At 56.4% G+C, this 16,943-nt stretch overlaps 1 protein-coding gene across 5 annotated transcripts in view; it reads right to left on the bottom strand.

Annotated features, from left to right (window-relative positions):
- SLC6A9 (solute carrier family 6 member 9) overlaps positions 1-16,943 on the bottom strand; it is a 224,919-nt gene that overhangs the window by 36,503 nt on the left and 171,473 nt on the right. For all 5 annotated transcript variants that reach the window (XM_069735854.1, XM_069735853.1, XM_069735852.1 and 2 more), the window contains 3 exons: positions 5,714-5,957; positions 4,666-4,798; positions 3,724-3,858 (listed from right to left, as the gene is read on the bottom strand). In XM_069735854.1, coding sequence (XP_069591955.1) covers positions 3,724-3,858; positions 4,666-4,798; positions 5,714-5,957 — 512 coding nt within the window. The remainder of the gene's footprint in view (positions 1-3,723; positions 3,859-4,665; positions 4,799-5,713; positions 5,958-16,943) is intronic.

Genomic DNA, 16,943 nt, shown 5'->3' with positions numbered 1-16,943 from the left:
AGGCAGATTACACTATGGGGAGGCAGATTACACTGTGGTGAGGCAGACTACACTGTAGGGGGGCAGACTACACTGTAGGGGGCAGATTACACTGTAGGGGGCAGATTACACTGTAGGGGGCAGATTACACTATGGGGAGGCAGATTACACTATGGGGAGGCAGATTACACTATGGGGAGGCAGATTACACTGTAGGGGGGCAGATTACACTATGGGGAGGCAGATTACACTGTAGGGGGCAGATTACACTGTAGGGGGGCAGATTACACTGTAGGGGGGCAGATTACACTATGGGGAGGCAGATTACACTGTGGTGAGGCAGATTACACTATGGGGGGCAGATTACACTGTAGGGGGGCAGATTACACTATGGGGAGGCAGATTACACTGTAGGGGGGCGGGGGCAGATTACACTGTAGGGGGGCAGATTACACTGTAGGGGGGCAGATTACACTATGGGGAGGCAGATTACACTGTAGGGGGGCAGATTACACTATGGGGAGGCAGATTACACTGTGGTGAGGCAGATTACACTATGGGGGGGGGCAGATTACACTGTAGGGGGGCAGATTACACTGTAGGGGGGCAGATTACACTATGGGGAGGCAGATTACACTGTAGAGGGCAGATTACACTGTAGGGGGGCAGATTACACTGTAGGGGGGCAGATTACACTATGGGGAGGCAGATTACACTGTGGTGAGGCAGATTACACTATGGGGGGGCAGATTACACTGTAGGGGGGCAGATTACACTATGGGGAGGCAGATTACACTGTAGGGGGGCGGGGGCAGATTACACTGTAGGGGGGCAGATTACACTATGGGGAGGCAGATTACACTATGGGGAGGCAGATTACACTGTAGGGGGCAGATTACACTGTAGGGGGGCAGATTACACTATGGGGAGGCAGATTACACTGTGGTGAGGCAGATTACACTATGGGGGGGGGGGGCAGATTACACTGTAGGGGGGCAGATTACACTATGGGGAGGCAGATTACACTGTAGGGGGCAGATTACACTGTAGGGGGCAGATTACACTGTAGGGGAGGCAGATTACACTGTGGTGAGGCAGATTACACTATGGGGGGGCAGATTACACTGTAGGGGGCAGATTACACTGTAGGGGGCAGATTACACTGTAGGGGGCAGATTACACTATGGGGAGGCAGATTACACTGTGGTGAGGCAGATTACACTGTAGGGGGCAGATTACACTGTAGGGGGCAGATTACACTGTGGGGAGGCAGATTACACTGTAGGGGGCAGATTACACTATGGGGAGGCAGATTACACTGTAGGGGGCAGATTACACTGTAGGGGGCAGATTACACTGTAGGGGGGCAGATTACACTATGGGGAGGCAGATTACACTGTAGGGGGCAGATTACATTGTAGGGGGCAGATTACACTGTAGGGGGCAGATTACACTGTAGGGGGCAGATTACACTGTGGTGAGGCAGATTACACTGTAGGGGGCAGATTACACTGTAGGGGGCAGATTACACTATGGGGAGGCAGATTACACTGTGGTGAGGCAGATTACACTATGGGGGGGGCAGATTACACTGTAGGGGAGCAGATTACACTATGGGGAGGCAGATTACACTGTAGGGGGCAGATTACATTGTAGGGGGCAGATTACACTGTAGGGGGCAGATTACACTATGGGGAGGCAGATTACACTGTGGTGAGGCAGATTACACTGTTGGGGGCAGATTACACTGTAGGGGGCAGATTACACTGTAGGGGGCAGATTACACTGTAGGGGGCAGATTACACTATGGGGAGGCAGATTACACTGTAGGGGGCAGATTACACTATGGGGAGGCAGATTACACTGTAGGGGGCAGATTACACTGTAGGGGGGCAGATTACACTATGGGGAGGCAGATTACACTGTAGGGGGGCAGATTACACTATGGGGAGGCAGATTACACTGTAGGGGGGCAGATTACACTATGGGGAGGCAGATTACACTGTAGGGGGGCAGATTACACTATGGGGAGGCAGATTACACTGTAGGGGGGCAGATTACACTATGGGGAGGCAGATTACACTGTAGGGGGGCAGATTACACTATGGGGAGGCAGATTACACTGTGGTGAGGCAGATTACACTGTAGGGGGCAGATTACACTGTAGGGGGGCAGATTACACTATGGGGAGGCAGATTACACTGTAGGGGGGCAGATTACACTATGGGGAGGCAGATTACACTGTAGGGGGGCAGATTACACTATGGGGAGGCAGATTACACTGTAGGGGGGCAGATTACACTATGGGGAGGCAGATTACACTATGGGGAGGCAGATTACACTATGGGGGGGGGAGATTACACTGTAGGGGGGCAGATTACACTGTAGGGGGGCAGATTACACTGTAGGGGGCAGATTACACTGTAGGGGGCAGATTACACTGTGGTGAGGCAGATTACACTGTAGGGGGGCAGATTACACTGTGGTGAGGCAGATTATACTGTAGGGGGGCAGATTACACTGTGGTGAGGCAGATTACACTGTAGGGGGGCAGATTACACTGTGGAGAGGCAGATTACACTGTGGAGAGGCAGATTACACTATCGGGAGGCAGATTACACTGTGGGGGGCAGATTACACTGTAGGGGGCAGATTACACTGTAGGGGGGCAGATTATACTGTAGGGGGGCAGATTACACTGTGGAGAGGCAGATTACACTGTAGGGGGGCAGATTACACTGTAGGGGGGCAGATTACAATGTGGGAGGCAGATTACACTGTGGAGAGGCAGATTACACTTTAGAGGGTCAGATTACAACGTGGAAGGCAGATTACACTGTGGAGAGGCAGATTACACTGTAGGGGGGCAGATTACACTGTAGGGGGCAGATTACACTGTAGGGGGCAGATTACACTGTGGGGGGCAGATTACACTGTGGGGGGCAGATTACACTGTGGGGGGCAGATTACACTATGGGGAGGCAGATTACACTGTAGGGAGGCAGATTACACTGTGGAGAGGCAGATTACACTGTAGGGGGGCAGATTACACTGTAGGGGGCAGATTACACTGTAGGGGGCATATTACACTATGGGGAGGCAGATTACAGTGTAGGGGGCAGATTACACTATGGGGAGGCAGATTACAGTGTAGGGGCAGATTACACTGTAGGGGCAGATTACACTGTAGGGGGCAGATTACAGTGTAGGGGGCAGATTACAGTGTAGGGGGCAGATTACAGTGTAGGGGGCAGATTACAGTGTAGGGGGCAGATTACAGTGTAGGGGGCAGATTACACTGTAAGGGGGCAGATTACACTGTAGGGGGGCAGATTACACTGTAGGGGGCAGATTACACTGTAGGGGGGCAGATTACACTGTGGGGGGCAGATTACACTGTAGGGGGGCAGATTACACTGTAGGGGGGCAGATTACACTGTAGGGGGGCAGATTACACTGTGGGGGGCAATTACACTGTAGGGGGGCAGATTACACTGTAGGGGGGCAGATTACACTGTAGGGGGCAGATTACACTGTGGGGGCAGATTACACTGTAGGGGGCAGATTACACTGTAGGGGGGCAGATTACACTGTAGGGGGGCAGATTACACTGTAGGGGGGCAGATTACACTGTAGGGGGGGAGATTACACTGTAGGGGGGAGATTACACTGTGGGGGGCAGATTACACTGTAGGGGGGAGATTACACTGTAGGGGGGAGATTACACCGTGGGAGAATATTCACCTTAGCGTCCAGAATCTTGTCCCACTGCGGGGTCAGGTAATACATGATCCCATCCACGGCCCCTTCCAATGTGATGCCACGGACAAAGAGGATGGTGAGCACCACGTATGGGAATGTGGCTGTGAAGTAGACCACCTGCAGGAGAAAAAAACGGAAAGGGGAGGCATGTGGCGAAGGGAAAGGTACATACAACTGGGGGCAGGGAGAGGGGGTGCACGCAGCCGGGGTCAGGGAGACGGGGTGCACGCGACCGGGGTCAGGGAGAGGGGGTGCACGCGGCCGGGGTCAGGGAGACGGGGTGCACGCGACCGGGGTCAGGGAGAGGGGGTGCACGCGACCGGGGTCAGGGAGACGGGGTGCACGCGGCCGGGGTCAGGGAGACGGGGTGCACGCGGCCGGGGGCAGGGAGAGAGGTGCACGCGGCCGGGGGCAGGGAGAGGGGGTGCACGCGGCCGGGGGCAGGGAGACGGGGTGCACGCGACCGGGGTCAGGGAGAGGGGGTGCACGCGACCGGGGTCAGGGAGACGGGGTGCACGCGGCCGGGGTCAGGGAGAGGGGGTGCACGCGACCGGGGTCAGGGAGACGGGGTGCACGCGGCCGGGGTCAGGGAGACGGGGTGCACGCGGCCGGGGGCAGGGAGAGGGGGTGCACGCGGCCGGGGGCAGGGAGAGGGGGTGCACTCGGCCGGGGGCAGGGAGAGGGGGTGCACGCGGCCGGGGGCAGGGAGAGGGGGTGCACGCGGCCGGGGGCAGGGAGAGGGGGGTGCACGCGGCCGGGGGCAGGGAGACGGGGTGCACGCGGCCGGGGGCAGGGAGAGGGGGGTGCACGCGGCCGGGGGCAGGGAGACGGGGTGCACGCGGCCGGGGGCAGGGAGACGGGGTGCACGCGGCCGGGGGCAGGGAGAGGGGGTGCACGTGGCCGGTGAAGTACTGGGTCACTCACTTTTCCAGAGGATTTAACACCTCTAATGAGGCAGAGGAAGACGACGACCCAGGACAGTCCCAGACATCCCAGAATCGGCAGCCGCACGTCCCCGAAATTCCCGATGTCATCTGAGATCCTGAGCACGTAGCGCCTGCAGCACGGGGAGAGGAGCCATTAGTCGGGGGTCTGCATATGGCGCCATGTTTTTTGCTGGGATGATGGGCGAGGGGCGATCACTGGCCATTCTCCCGGACCCTCATGTAATTATGGCCAGGTATCACCCAGCTCTTCCTGACATAACGCAGTGGGGGATGGGTGACCACCCTTACAGGAGCTGTGATGAGGGGCCATGTGTTGTCACCCAGCTTTCCCAGTACAATAACAATGTGGCTGGAGACTTTGGCAGATTAATGGGGTCTGTATGTGTTTTGGGGGTCCCTCCACGGTTATCGGGGGATCTGATCTAGGTTTGTAGCTCGGTGCAGACAATGGTGGCTTTTCCTGCGTGCTTCGGCTGCCAGTCTGGGGGTCTCGTCAGGAAGCATTGCCATTGTCAGCTCTTCCTGTACAGATGGCGGCTCAGCACGATGCCAGCAGCACTGATCGGGACAGGGTGCCCACCTCACAATACTATGCCCCCCAGCATTGTGAGCAATCGGAGTACTACAACTCCCAGAAGGCTCTGTGCTGGACAATCACACTTATCTCAGTTATGAGGGTCTCGATCACCGGGGCCGTGCCAGGCGCCAGGGACACAATGGCTATTCAGCCTCTGCCCCCCAGGCTGCTCCGCAGCGAGGACCCCCAACAATGTGAGGAAGTGTAATGTCCGATCAGCGCTCGCCGGACGCTGCGGAGCAAACAGTGTGATGGCTAAATAGAAGGCTCTGCAGTCCCATGTAAAGAAAGCAGACACCATGAAGGAAGGAACGAGACCATCCGAGGACCACATGCACAACACTTGTTACAATGTATCAGTGTGGCGTCCAGAACATTGTCTGCACCAGATGCAATGGTAACAAACCCTCAGCTGTGGGAAGGATGGGCACAGTGTGTCGGACCCTACCTCCAGTACTCCTCGCTGGGACTGGTCCTCTTCCCGCTCTGGTTCAGCAGCTCGGAGGTGAGGTTGAAGCTGCTGTTGGGACTCAGGACTCCGACGCAGCTGTCCGTGTTCCAGGGGTTATTGCAGTAGGTCCAGGGCAGGACGCGCGCCATCGACATGAAGAAGTAGTAGAAGGCGATGCAGATGACCACATTGTAATAAATACCGATGTACGTGGAGACCACCATCATCCCGTAGCCTACGCCTGAGGGTAGAGACACAATGTGAACAGAAGCCCCGGACCCCGCAGTCGCCAATGTAATCAGAAGCCCCGGACCCCGCAGTCGCCAATGTAATCAGAAGCCCCGGACCCCGCAGTCGCCAATGTAATCAGAAGCCCCGGACCCCGCAGTCGCCAATGTAATCAGAAGCCCCGGACCCCGCAGTCGCCAATGTAATCAGAAGCCCCGGACCCCGCAGTCGGCCATGTGAACAGAAGCCCCGGACCCCACAGTCGGCCATGTGAACAGAAGCCCCGGACCCCACAGTCGGCCATGTGAACAGAAGCCCCAGACCCCGCAGTCGCCAATGTAATCAGAAGCCCCGGACCCCGCAGTCGGCCATGTGAACAGAAGCCCCGGACCCCACAGTCGGCCATGTGAACAGAAGCCCCAGACCCCGCAGTCGCCAATGTAATCAGAAGCCCCGGACCCCGCAGTCGGCACAGAAGCCCCGGACCTCGCAGTCGGCACAGAAGCCCCGGACCTCATAGTAACATAGTAACATAGTTAGTAAGGCCGAAAAAAGACATTTGTCCATCCAGTTCAGCCTATATTCCATCATAATAAATCCCCAGATCTACGTCCTTCTACAGAACCTAATAATTGTATGATACAATATTGTTCTGCTCCAGGAAGACATCCAGGCCTCTCTTGAACCCCTCGACTGAGTTCGCCATCACCACCTCCTCAGGCAAGCAATTCCAGATTCTCACTGCCCTAACAGTAAAGAATCCTCTTCTATGTTGGTGGAAAAACCTTCTCTCCTCCAGACGCAAAGAATGCCCCCTTGTGCCCGTCACCTTCCTTGGTATAAACAGATCCTCAGCGAGATATTTGTATTGTCCCCTTATATACTTATACATGGTTATTAGATCGCCCCTCAGTCGTCTTTTTTCTAGACTAAATAATCCTAATTTCGCTAATCTATCTGGGTATTGTAGTTCTCCCATCCCCTTTATTAATTTTGTTGCCCTCCTTTGTACTCTCTCTAGTTCCATTATATCCTTCCTGAGCACCGGTGCCCAAAACTGGACACAGTACTCCATGTGCGGTCTAACTAGGGATTTGTACAGAGGCAGTATAATGCTCTCATCATGTGTATCCAGACCTCTTTTAATGCACCCCATGATCCTGTTTGCCTTGGCAGCTGCTGCCTGGCACTGGCTGCTCCAGGTAAGTTTATCATTAACTAGGATCCCCAAGTCCTTCTCCCTGTCAGATTTACCCAGTGGTTTCCCGTTCAGTGTGTAATGGTGATATTGATTCCCTCTTCCCATGTGTATAACCTTACATTTATCATTGTTAAACCTCATCTGCCACCTTTCAGCCCAAGTTTCCAACTTATCCAGATCCATCTGTAGCAGAATACTATCTTCTCTTGTATTAACTGCTTTACATAGTTTTGTATCATCTGCAAATATCGATATTTTACTGTGTAAACCTTCTACCAGATCATTAATGAATATGTTGAAGAGAACAGGTCCCAATACTGACCCCTGCGGTACCCCACTGGTCACAGCGACCCAGTTAGAGACTATACCATTTATAACCACCCTCTGCTTTCTATCACTAAGCCAGTTACTAACCCATTTACACACATTTTCCCCCAGACCAAGCATTCTCATTTTGTGTACCAACCTCTTGTGCGGCACGGTATCAAACGCTTTGGAAAAATCGAGATATACCACGTCCAATGACTCACCGTGGTCCAGCCTATAGCTTACCTCTTCATAAAAACTGATTAGATTGGTTTGACAGGAGCGATTTCTCATAAACCCATGCTGATATGGAGTTAAACAGTTATTCTCATTGAGATAATCCAGAATAACATCCCTCAGAAACCCTTCACATATTTTACCAACAATAGAGGTTAGACTTACTGGCCTATAATTTCCAGGTTCACTTTTAGAGCCCTTTTTGAATATTGGCACCACATTTGCTATGCGCCAATCCTGCGGAACAGACCCTGTCGCTATAGAGTCCCTAAAAATAAGAAATAATGGTTTATCTATTACATTACTTAGTTCTCTTAGTACTCGTGGGTGTATGCCATCCGGACCCGGAGATTTATCTATTTTAATCTTATTTAGCCGGTTTCGCACCTCTTCTTGGGTTAGATTGGTGACCCGTAATATAGGGTTTTCATTGTTTCTTGGGATTTCACCTAGCATTTCATTTTCCACCGTGAATACCGTGGAGAAGAAGGTGTTTAATATGTTAGCTTTTTCCTCGTCATCTACAACCATTCTTTCCTCACTATTTTTTAAGGGGCCTACATTTTCAGTTTTTATTCTTTTACTATTGATATAGCTGAAGAACAGTTTGGGATTAGTTTTACTCTCCTTAGCAATGTGCTTCTCTGTTTCCTTTTTGGCAGCTTTAATTAGTTTTTTAGATAAAGTATTTTTCTCCCTATAGTTTTTTAGAGCTTCAATGGTGCCATCCTGCTTTAGTAGTGCAAATGCTTTCTTTTTACTGTTAATTGCCTGTCTTACTTCTTTGTTTAGCCACATTGGGTTTTTCCTATTTCTAGTCCTTTTATTCCCACAAGGTATAAACCGCTTACACTGCCTATTTAGGATGTTCTTAAACATTTCCCATTTATTATCTGTATTCTTATTTCTGAGGATATTGTCCCAGTCTACCAGATTAAGGGCATCTCTAAGCTGTTCAAACTTTGCCTTCCTAAAGTTCAGTGTTTTTGTGACTCCCTGACAAGTCCCCCTAGTGAAAGACAGGTGAAACTGTACAATATTGTGGTCGCTATTTCCTAAATGCCCGACCACCTGCAGATTTGTTATTCTGTCAGGTCTATTAGATAGTATTAGGTCTAAAAGTGCTGCTCCTCTGGTTGGATTCTGCACCAATTGTGAAAGATAATTTTTCTTGGTTATTAGCAGAAACCTGTTGCCTTTATGGGTTTCACAGGTTTCTGTTTCCCAGTTAATATCCGGGTAGTTAAAGTCCCCCATAACCAGGACCTCATTATGGGTTGCAGCTTCATCTATCTGCTTTAGAAGTAGACTTTCCATGCTTTCTGTTATATTTGGGGTTTGTAACAGACCCCAATGAGAATTTTGTTACCATTTTTCCCTCCATGAATTTCAACCCATATGGACTCGACATCCTCATTCCCTTCGCTAATATCCTCCCTTAAAGTGGACTTTAGACCTCGCAGTCGGCCATGTGAACAGAAGCCCCGGACCCCGCAGTCGGCCATGTGAACAGAAGCCCCGGACCCCGCAGTCGGCCATGTGAACAGAAGCCCCGGACCCCGCAGTCGGCCATGTGAACAGAAGCCCCGGACCCCACAGTCGGCCATGTGAACAGAAGCCCCGGACCCCGCAGTCGGCCATGTGAACAGAAGCCCCGGACCCCACAGTCGGCCATGTGAACAGAAGCCCCAGACCCCGCAGTCGCCAATGTAATCAGAAGCCCCGGACCCCGCAGTCGGCCATGTGAACAGAAGCCCCGGACCCCGCAGTTGGCCATGTAATCAGAAGCCACACACCCCGCAGTCGGCCATGTGAACAGAAGCCCCGGACCCCGCAGTCGGCCATGTGAACAGAAGCCCCGGACCCCACAGTCGGCCATGTGAACAGAAGTCCCGGACCCCGCAGTCGGCCATGTGAACAGAAGCCACACACCCCGCAGTCGGCCATGTGAACAGAAGCCCCGGACCCCGCAGTCGGCCATGTAATCAGAAGCCCCGGACCCCGCAGTCGGCACAGAAGCCCCGGACCCCACAGTCGGCCATGTGAACAGAAGCCCCGAACCCCGCAGTCGGCCATGTGAACAGAAGCCCCGGACCCCGCAGTCGGCCATGTAATCAGAAGTCCCGGACCCCGCAGTCGGCCATGTGAACAGAAGCCCCGGACCCCACAGTCGGCCATGTGAACAGAAGCCCCGGACCCCACAGTCGGCCATGTGAACAGAAGCCCCGGACCCCGCAGTCGGCCATGTGAACAGAAGCCCCGGACCCCTCAGTCGGCCATGTGAACAGAAGCCCCGGACCCCACAGTCGGCCATGTGAACAGAAGTCCCGGACCCCGCAGTCGGCCATGTGAACAGAAGCCCCGGACCCCACAGTCGGCCATGTGAACAGAAGCCCCGGACCCCACAGTCGGCCATGTGAACAGAAGCCCCGGACCCCGCAGTCGGCACAGAAGCCCCGGACCTCGCAGTCGGCCATGTGAACAGAAGCCCCGGACCCCGCAGTCGGCCATGTGAACAGAAGCCCCGGACCCCGCAGTCGGCCATGTGAACAGAAGCCCCGGACCCCACAGTCGGCCATGTGAACAGAAGCCCCGGACCCCGCAGTCGGCCATGTGAACAGAAGCCCCGGACCCCACAGTCGGCCATGTGAACAGAAGCCCCGGACCCCGCAGTCGGCCATGTGAACAGAAGCCCCGGACCCCACAGTCGGCCATGTGAACAGAAGCCCCGGACCCCGCAGTCGGCCATGTGAACAGAAGCCCCGGACCCCTCAGTCGGCCATGTGAACAGAAGCCCCGGACCCCACAGTCGGCCATGTGAACAGAAGTCCCGGACCCCGCAGTCGGCCATGTAATCAGAAGTCCCGGACCCCGCAGTCGGCCATGTGAACAGAAGCCCCGGACCCCACAGTCGGCCATGTGAACAGAAGCCCCGGACCCCACAGTCGGCCATGTGAACAGAAGCCCCGGACCCCGCAGTCGGCACAGAAGCCCCGGACCTCGCAGTCGGCCATGTGAACAGAAGCCCCGGACCCCGCAGTCGGCCATGTGAACAGAAGCCCCGGACCCCGCAGTCGGCCATGTGAACAGAAGCCCCGGACCCCACAGTCGGCCATGTGAACAGAAGCCCCGGACCCCGCAGTCGGCCATGTGAACAGAAGCCCCGGACCCCACAGTCGGCCATGTGAACAGAAGCCCCGGACCCCGCAGTCGGCCATGTGAACAGAAGCCCCGGACCCCGCAGTCGGCCATGTGAACAGAAGCCCCGGACCCCACAGTCGGCCATGTGAACAGAAGCCCCGGACCCCGCAGTCGGCCATGTGAACAGAAGCCCCGGACCCCGCAGTCGGCCATGTGAACAGAAGCCCCGGACCCCGCAGTCGGCCATGTAATCAGAAGCCCCGGACCCCACAGTCGGCCATGTAATCAGAAGCCCCGGACCCCACAGTCGGCCATGTGAACAGAAGCCCCGGACCCCACAGTCGGCCATGTGAACAGAAGCCCCGGACCCTGCAGTCGGCCATGTAATCAGAAGCCACACACCCCGCAGTCGGCCATGTGAACAGAAGCCCCGGACCCCGCAGTCGGCCATGTGAACAGAAGCCCCGGACCCCGCAGTCGGCCATGTGAACAGAAGCCCCGGACCCCGCAGTCGGCCATGTAATCAGAAGCCCCGGACCCCGCAGTCGGCACAGAAGCCCCGGACCCCACAGTCGGCCATGTGAACAGAAGCCCCGGACCCCGCAGTCGGCCATGTGAACAGAAGCCCCGGACCCCGCAGTCGGCCATGTGAACAGAAACCCCGGACCCCACAGTCGGCCATGTAATCAGAAGCCCCGGACCCCGCAGTCGGCCATGTAATCAGAAGCCACACACCCCGCAGTCGGCCATGTGAACAGAAGCCCCGGACCCCACAGTCGGCCATGTGAACAGAAGCCCCGGACCCCACAGTCGGCCATGTGAACAGAAGCCCCGGACCCCACAGTCGGCACAGAAGCCCCGGACCCCACAGTCGGCCATGTGAACAGAAGCCCCGGACCCCGCAGTCGGCCATGTAATCAGAAGCCCCGGACCCCGCAGTCGGCACAGAAGCCCCGGACCCCACAGTCGGCCATGTGAACAGAAGCCCCGGACCCCGCAGTCGGCCATGTGAACAGAAGCCCCGGACCCCGCAGTCGGCCATGTGAACAGAAACCCCGGACCCCACAGTCGGCCATGTAATCAGAAGCCCCGGACCCCGCAGTCGGCCATGTGATCAGAAGCCACACACCCCGCAGTCGGCCATGTGAACAGAAGCCCCGGACCCCGCAGTCGGCCATGTGAACAGAAGCCCCGGACCCCGCAGTCGGCCATGTGAACAGAAGCCCCGGACCCCGCAGTCGGCCATGTGAACAGAAGCCCCGGACCCCGCAGTCGGCCATGTAATCAGAAGTCCCGGACCCCGCAGTCGGCCATGTGAACAGAAGCCCCGGACCCCACAGTCGGCCATGTGAATAGAAGCCCCGGACCCCGCAGTCGGCCATGTGAACAGAACCCCCGGACCCCACAGTCGGCCATGTGAACAGAAGCCCCGGACCCCACAGTCGGCCATGTGAACAGAAGCCCCGGACCCCGCAGTCGGCCATGTGAACAGAAGCCCCGGACCCCTCAGTCGGCCATGTGAACAGAAGCCCCGGACCCCACAGTCGGCCATGTGAACAGAAACCCCGGACCCCGCAGTCGGCCATGTGAACAGAAGCCCCGGACCCCTCAGTCGGCCATGTGAACAGAAGCCCCGGACCCCGCAGTCGGCCATGTAATCAGAAGCCCCGGACCCCGCAGTCGGCACAGAAGCCCCGGACCCCACAGTCGGCCATGTGAACAGAAGCCCCGGACCCCGCAGTCGGCCATGTGAACAGAAGCCCCGGACCCCGCAGTCGGCCATGTGAACAGAAACCCCGGACCCCACAGTCGGCCATGTAATCAGAAGCCCCGGACCCCGCAGTCGGCCATGTAATCAGAAGCCACACACCCCGCAGTCGGCCATGTGAACAGAAGCCCCGGACCCCGCAGTCGGCCATGTGAACAGAAGCCCCGGACCCCGCAGTCGGCCATGTGAACAGAAGCCCCGGACCCCGCAGTCGGCCATGTGAACAGAAGCCCCGGACCCCGCAGTCGGCCATGTAATCAGAAGTCCCGGACCCCGCAGTCGGCCATGTGAACAGAAGCCCCGGACCCCACAGTCGGCCATGTGAACAGAAGCCCCGGACCCCACAGTCGGCCATGTGAACAGAAGCCCCGGACCCCGCAGTCGGCCATGTGAACAGAAGCCCCGGACCCCTCAGTCGGCCATGTGAACAGAAGCCCCGGACCCCACAGTCGGCACAGAAGCCCCGGACCCCGCAGTCGGCCATGTGAACAGAAGCCCCGGACCCCGCAGTCGGCCATGTAATCAGAAGCCCCGGACCCCGCAGTCGGCACAGAAGCCCCGGACCCCACAGTCGGCCATGTGACCAGAAGCCCCGGACCCCGCAGTCGGCCATGTGAACAGAAGCCCCGGACCCCGCAGTCGGCCATGTGAACAGAAACCCCGGACCCCACAGTCGGCCATGTAATCAGAAGCCCCGGACCCCGCAGTCGGCCATGTAATCAGAAGCCACACACCCCGCAGTTGGCCATGTGAACAGAAGCCCCGGACCCCGCAGTCGGCCATGTGAACAGAAGCCCCGGACCCCGCAGTCGGCCATGTGAACAGAAGCCCCGGACCCCGCAGTCGGCCATGTGAACAGAAGCCCCGGACCCCGCAGTCGGCCATGTAATCAGAAGTCCCGGACCCCGCAGTCGGCCATGTGAACAGAAGCCCCGGACCCCACAGTCGGCCATGTGAATAGAAGCCCCGGACCCCGCAGTCGGCCATGTGAACAGAAGCCCCGGACCCCACAGTCGGCCATGTGAACAGAAGCCCCGGACCCCACAGTCGGCCATGTGAACAGAAGCCCCGGACCCCGCAGTCGGCCATGTGAACAGAAGCCCCGGACCCCTCAGTCGGCCATGTGAACAGAAGCCCCGGACCCCACAGTCGGCCATGTGAACAGAAGCCCCGGACCCCGCAGTCGGCCATGTGAACAGAAGCCCCGGACCCCTCAGTCGGCCATGTGAACAGAAGCCCCGGACCCCGCAGTCGGCCATGTGAACAGAAGCCCCGGACCCCTCAGTCGGCCATGTGAACAGAAGCCCCGGACCCCACAGTCGGCCATGTGAACAGAAGTCCCGGACCCCGCAGTCGGCCATGTAATCAGAAGTCCCGGACCCCGCAGTCGGCCATGTGAACAGAAGCCCCGGACCCCACAGTCGGCCATGTGAACAGAAGCCCCGGACCCCACAGTCGGCCATGTGAACAGAAGTCCCGGACCCCACAGTCGGCCATGTAATCAGAAGCCCCGGACCCCGCAGTCGGCCATGTGAACAGAAGCCCCGGACCCCACAGTCGGCCATGTGAACAGAAGCCCCGGACCCCACAGTCGGCCATGTAATCAGAAGCCCCGGACCCCGCAGTCGGCCATGTGAACAGAAGCCCCGGACCCCACAGTCGGCCATGTGAATAGAAGTCCCGGACCCCGCAGTCGGCCATGTAATCAGAAGTCCGGGACCCCGCAGTCGGCCATGTGAACAGAAGCCCCGGACCCCACAGTCGGCCATGTGAACAGAAGCCCCGGACCCCGCAGTCGGCCATGTGAACAGAAGCCCCGGACCCCGCAGTCGGCCATGTGAACAGAAGCCCCGGACCCCGCATTCGGCCATGTGAACAGAAGCCCCGGACCCCGCAGTCGGCCATGTGAACAGAAGCCCCGGACCCCGCAGTCGGCCATGTGAACAGAAGCCCCGGACCCCGCAGTCGGCCATGTGAACAGAAGCCCCGGACCCCGCATTCGGCCATGTGAACAGAAGCCCCGGACCCCGCAGTTGGCCATGTGAACAGAAGCCCCGGACCCCACAGTCGGCCATGTGAACAGAAGCCCCGGACCCCACAGTCGGCCATGTGAACAGAAGTCCCGGACACCTCCTTTCTGACATATATACATACGAGGTCAGAATTGTTGGTCCCCCCCCCCCCTCGTTTAATGACAGAAAAGCCCCCAATGATCACAAAAATAACTTCAATCTGACAAAAGTAATAATAAATAAAAAATCTATGAAGATGAACAGATGAAAGTCAGACATTGCTTTACAACCATGAAATCGGCCTGGACAGACATGACAGTACTCCTGAAAATAATGTGACATAATGTTAGATCGCGGTGTGTCCCCTCATCACAGGGGTCTACAATCCTGGAGTCAGTGTGTGGCCGGTATATAGGGCTACAGATCCTCACTGTGCTGTGTGGTGACATGTTAGATCACGGTGTGTCCCCTCATCACAGGGGTCTACAATCCTGGAGTCAGTGTGTGGCCGGTATATAGGGCTACAGATATCACTGTGCTGTGTGGTGACATGTTAGATCGCGGTGTGTCCCCTCATCACCGGGGTCTACAATCCTGGAGTCAGTGCGTGGCCGGTATATAGGGCTACAGATATCACTGTGCTGTGTGGTGACATGTTAGATCGCGGTGTGTCCACTCATCACAGGGGTCTACAATCCTGGAGTCAGTGCGTGGCCGGTATATAGGGCTACATATATCACTGTGCTGTGTGGTGACATGTTAGATCACGGTGTGTCCCCTCATCACCGGGGTCTACAATCCTGGAGTCAGTACGTGGCCGGTATATAGGGCTACAGATATCACTGTGCTGTGTGGTGACATGTTAGATCGTGGTGTGTCCCCTCATCACAGGGGTCTACAATCCTGGAGTCAGTGCGTGGCCGGTATATAGGGCTACAGATATCACTGTGCTGTGTGGTGACATGTTAGATCGCGGTGTGTCCACTCATCACAGGGGTCTACAATCCTGGAGTCAGTGTGTGGTCGGTATATAGGGCTACAGATATCACTGTGCTGTGTGGTGACATGTTAGATCGTGGTGTGTCCACTCATCACAGGGGTCTACAATCCTGGAGTCAGTGCGTGGCCGGTATATAGGGCTACAGATATCACTGTGCTGTGTGGTGACATGTTAGATCGCGGTGTGTCCACTCATCACAGGGGTCTACAATCCTGGAGTCAGTGCGTGGCCGGTATATAGGGCTACAGATATCACTGTGCTGTGTGGTGACATGTTAGATCACGGTGTGTCCCCTCATCACAGGGGTCTACAATCCTGGAGTCAGTGTGTGGCCGGTATATAGGGCTACAGATATCACTGTGCTGTGTGGTGACATGTTAGATCGCGGTGTGTCCCCTCATCACAGGGGTCTACAATCCTGGAGTCAGTGCGTGGCCGGTATATAGGGCTACAGATATCACTGTGCTGTGTGGTGACATGTTAGATCGTGGTGTGTCCACTCATCACAGGGGTCTACAATCCTGGAGTCAGTGCGTGGCCGGTATATAGGGCTACAGATATCACTGTGCTGTGTGGTGACATGTTAGATCGCAGTGTGTCCCCTCATCACAGGGGTCTACAATCCTGGAGTCAGTGCGTGGCCGGTATATAGGGCTACAGATATCACTGTGCTGTGTGGTGACATGTTAGATCACGGTGTGTCCACTCATTACAGGGGTCTACAATCCTGGAGTCAGTGTGTGGCTGGTATATAGGGCTACAGATATCACTGTGCTGTGTGGTGACATGTTAGATCGCGGTGTGTCCCCTCATCACAGGGGTCTACAATCCTGGAGTCAGTGTGTGGCCGGTATATAGGGCTACAGATATCACTGTGCAGTGTGGTGACATGTTAGATCACGGTGTGTCCCCTCATCACAGGGGTCTACAATCCTGGAGTCAGTGTGTGGCCGGTATATAGGGCTACAGATATCACTGTGCTGTGTGGTGACATGTTAGATCACGGTGTGTCCCCTCATCACAGGGGTCTACAATCCTGGAGTCAGTGTGTGGCCGGTATATAGGGCTACAGATATCACTGTGCAGTGTGGTGACATGTTAGATCGCGGTGTGTCCCCTCATCACAGGGGTCTACAATCCTGGAGTCAGTGCGTGGCCGGTATATAGGGCTACAGATATCACTGTGCTGTGTGGTGACATGTTAGATCGTGGTGTGTCCACTCATCACAGGGGTCTACAATCCTGGAGTCAGTGCGTGGCCGGTATATAGGGCTACAGATATCACTGTGCTGTGTGGTGACATGTTAGATCGCAGTGTGTCCCCTCATCACAGG

Source organism: Ranitomeya imitator, chromosome 8 (genome assembly GCF_032444005.1).
Source record: "Ranitomeya imitator isolate aRanImi1 chromosome 8, aRanImi1.pri, whole genome shotgun sequence".
NCBI lineage: Eukaryota > Metazoa > Chordata > Amphibia > Anura > Dendrobatidae > Ranitomeya > Ranitomeya imitator.
This window is presented reverse-complemented; position numbering and strand designations above follow the sequence as displayed.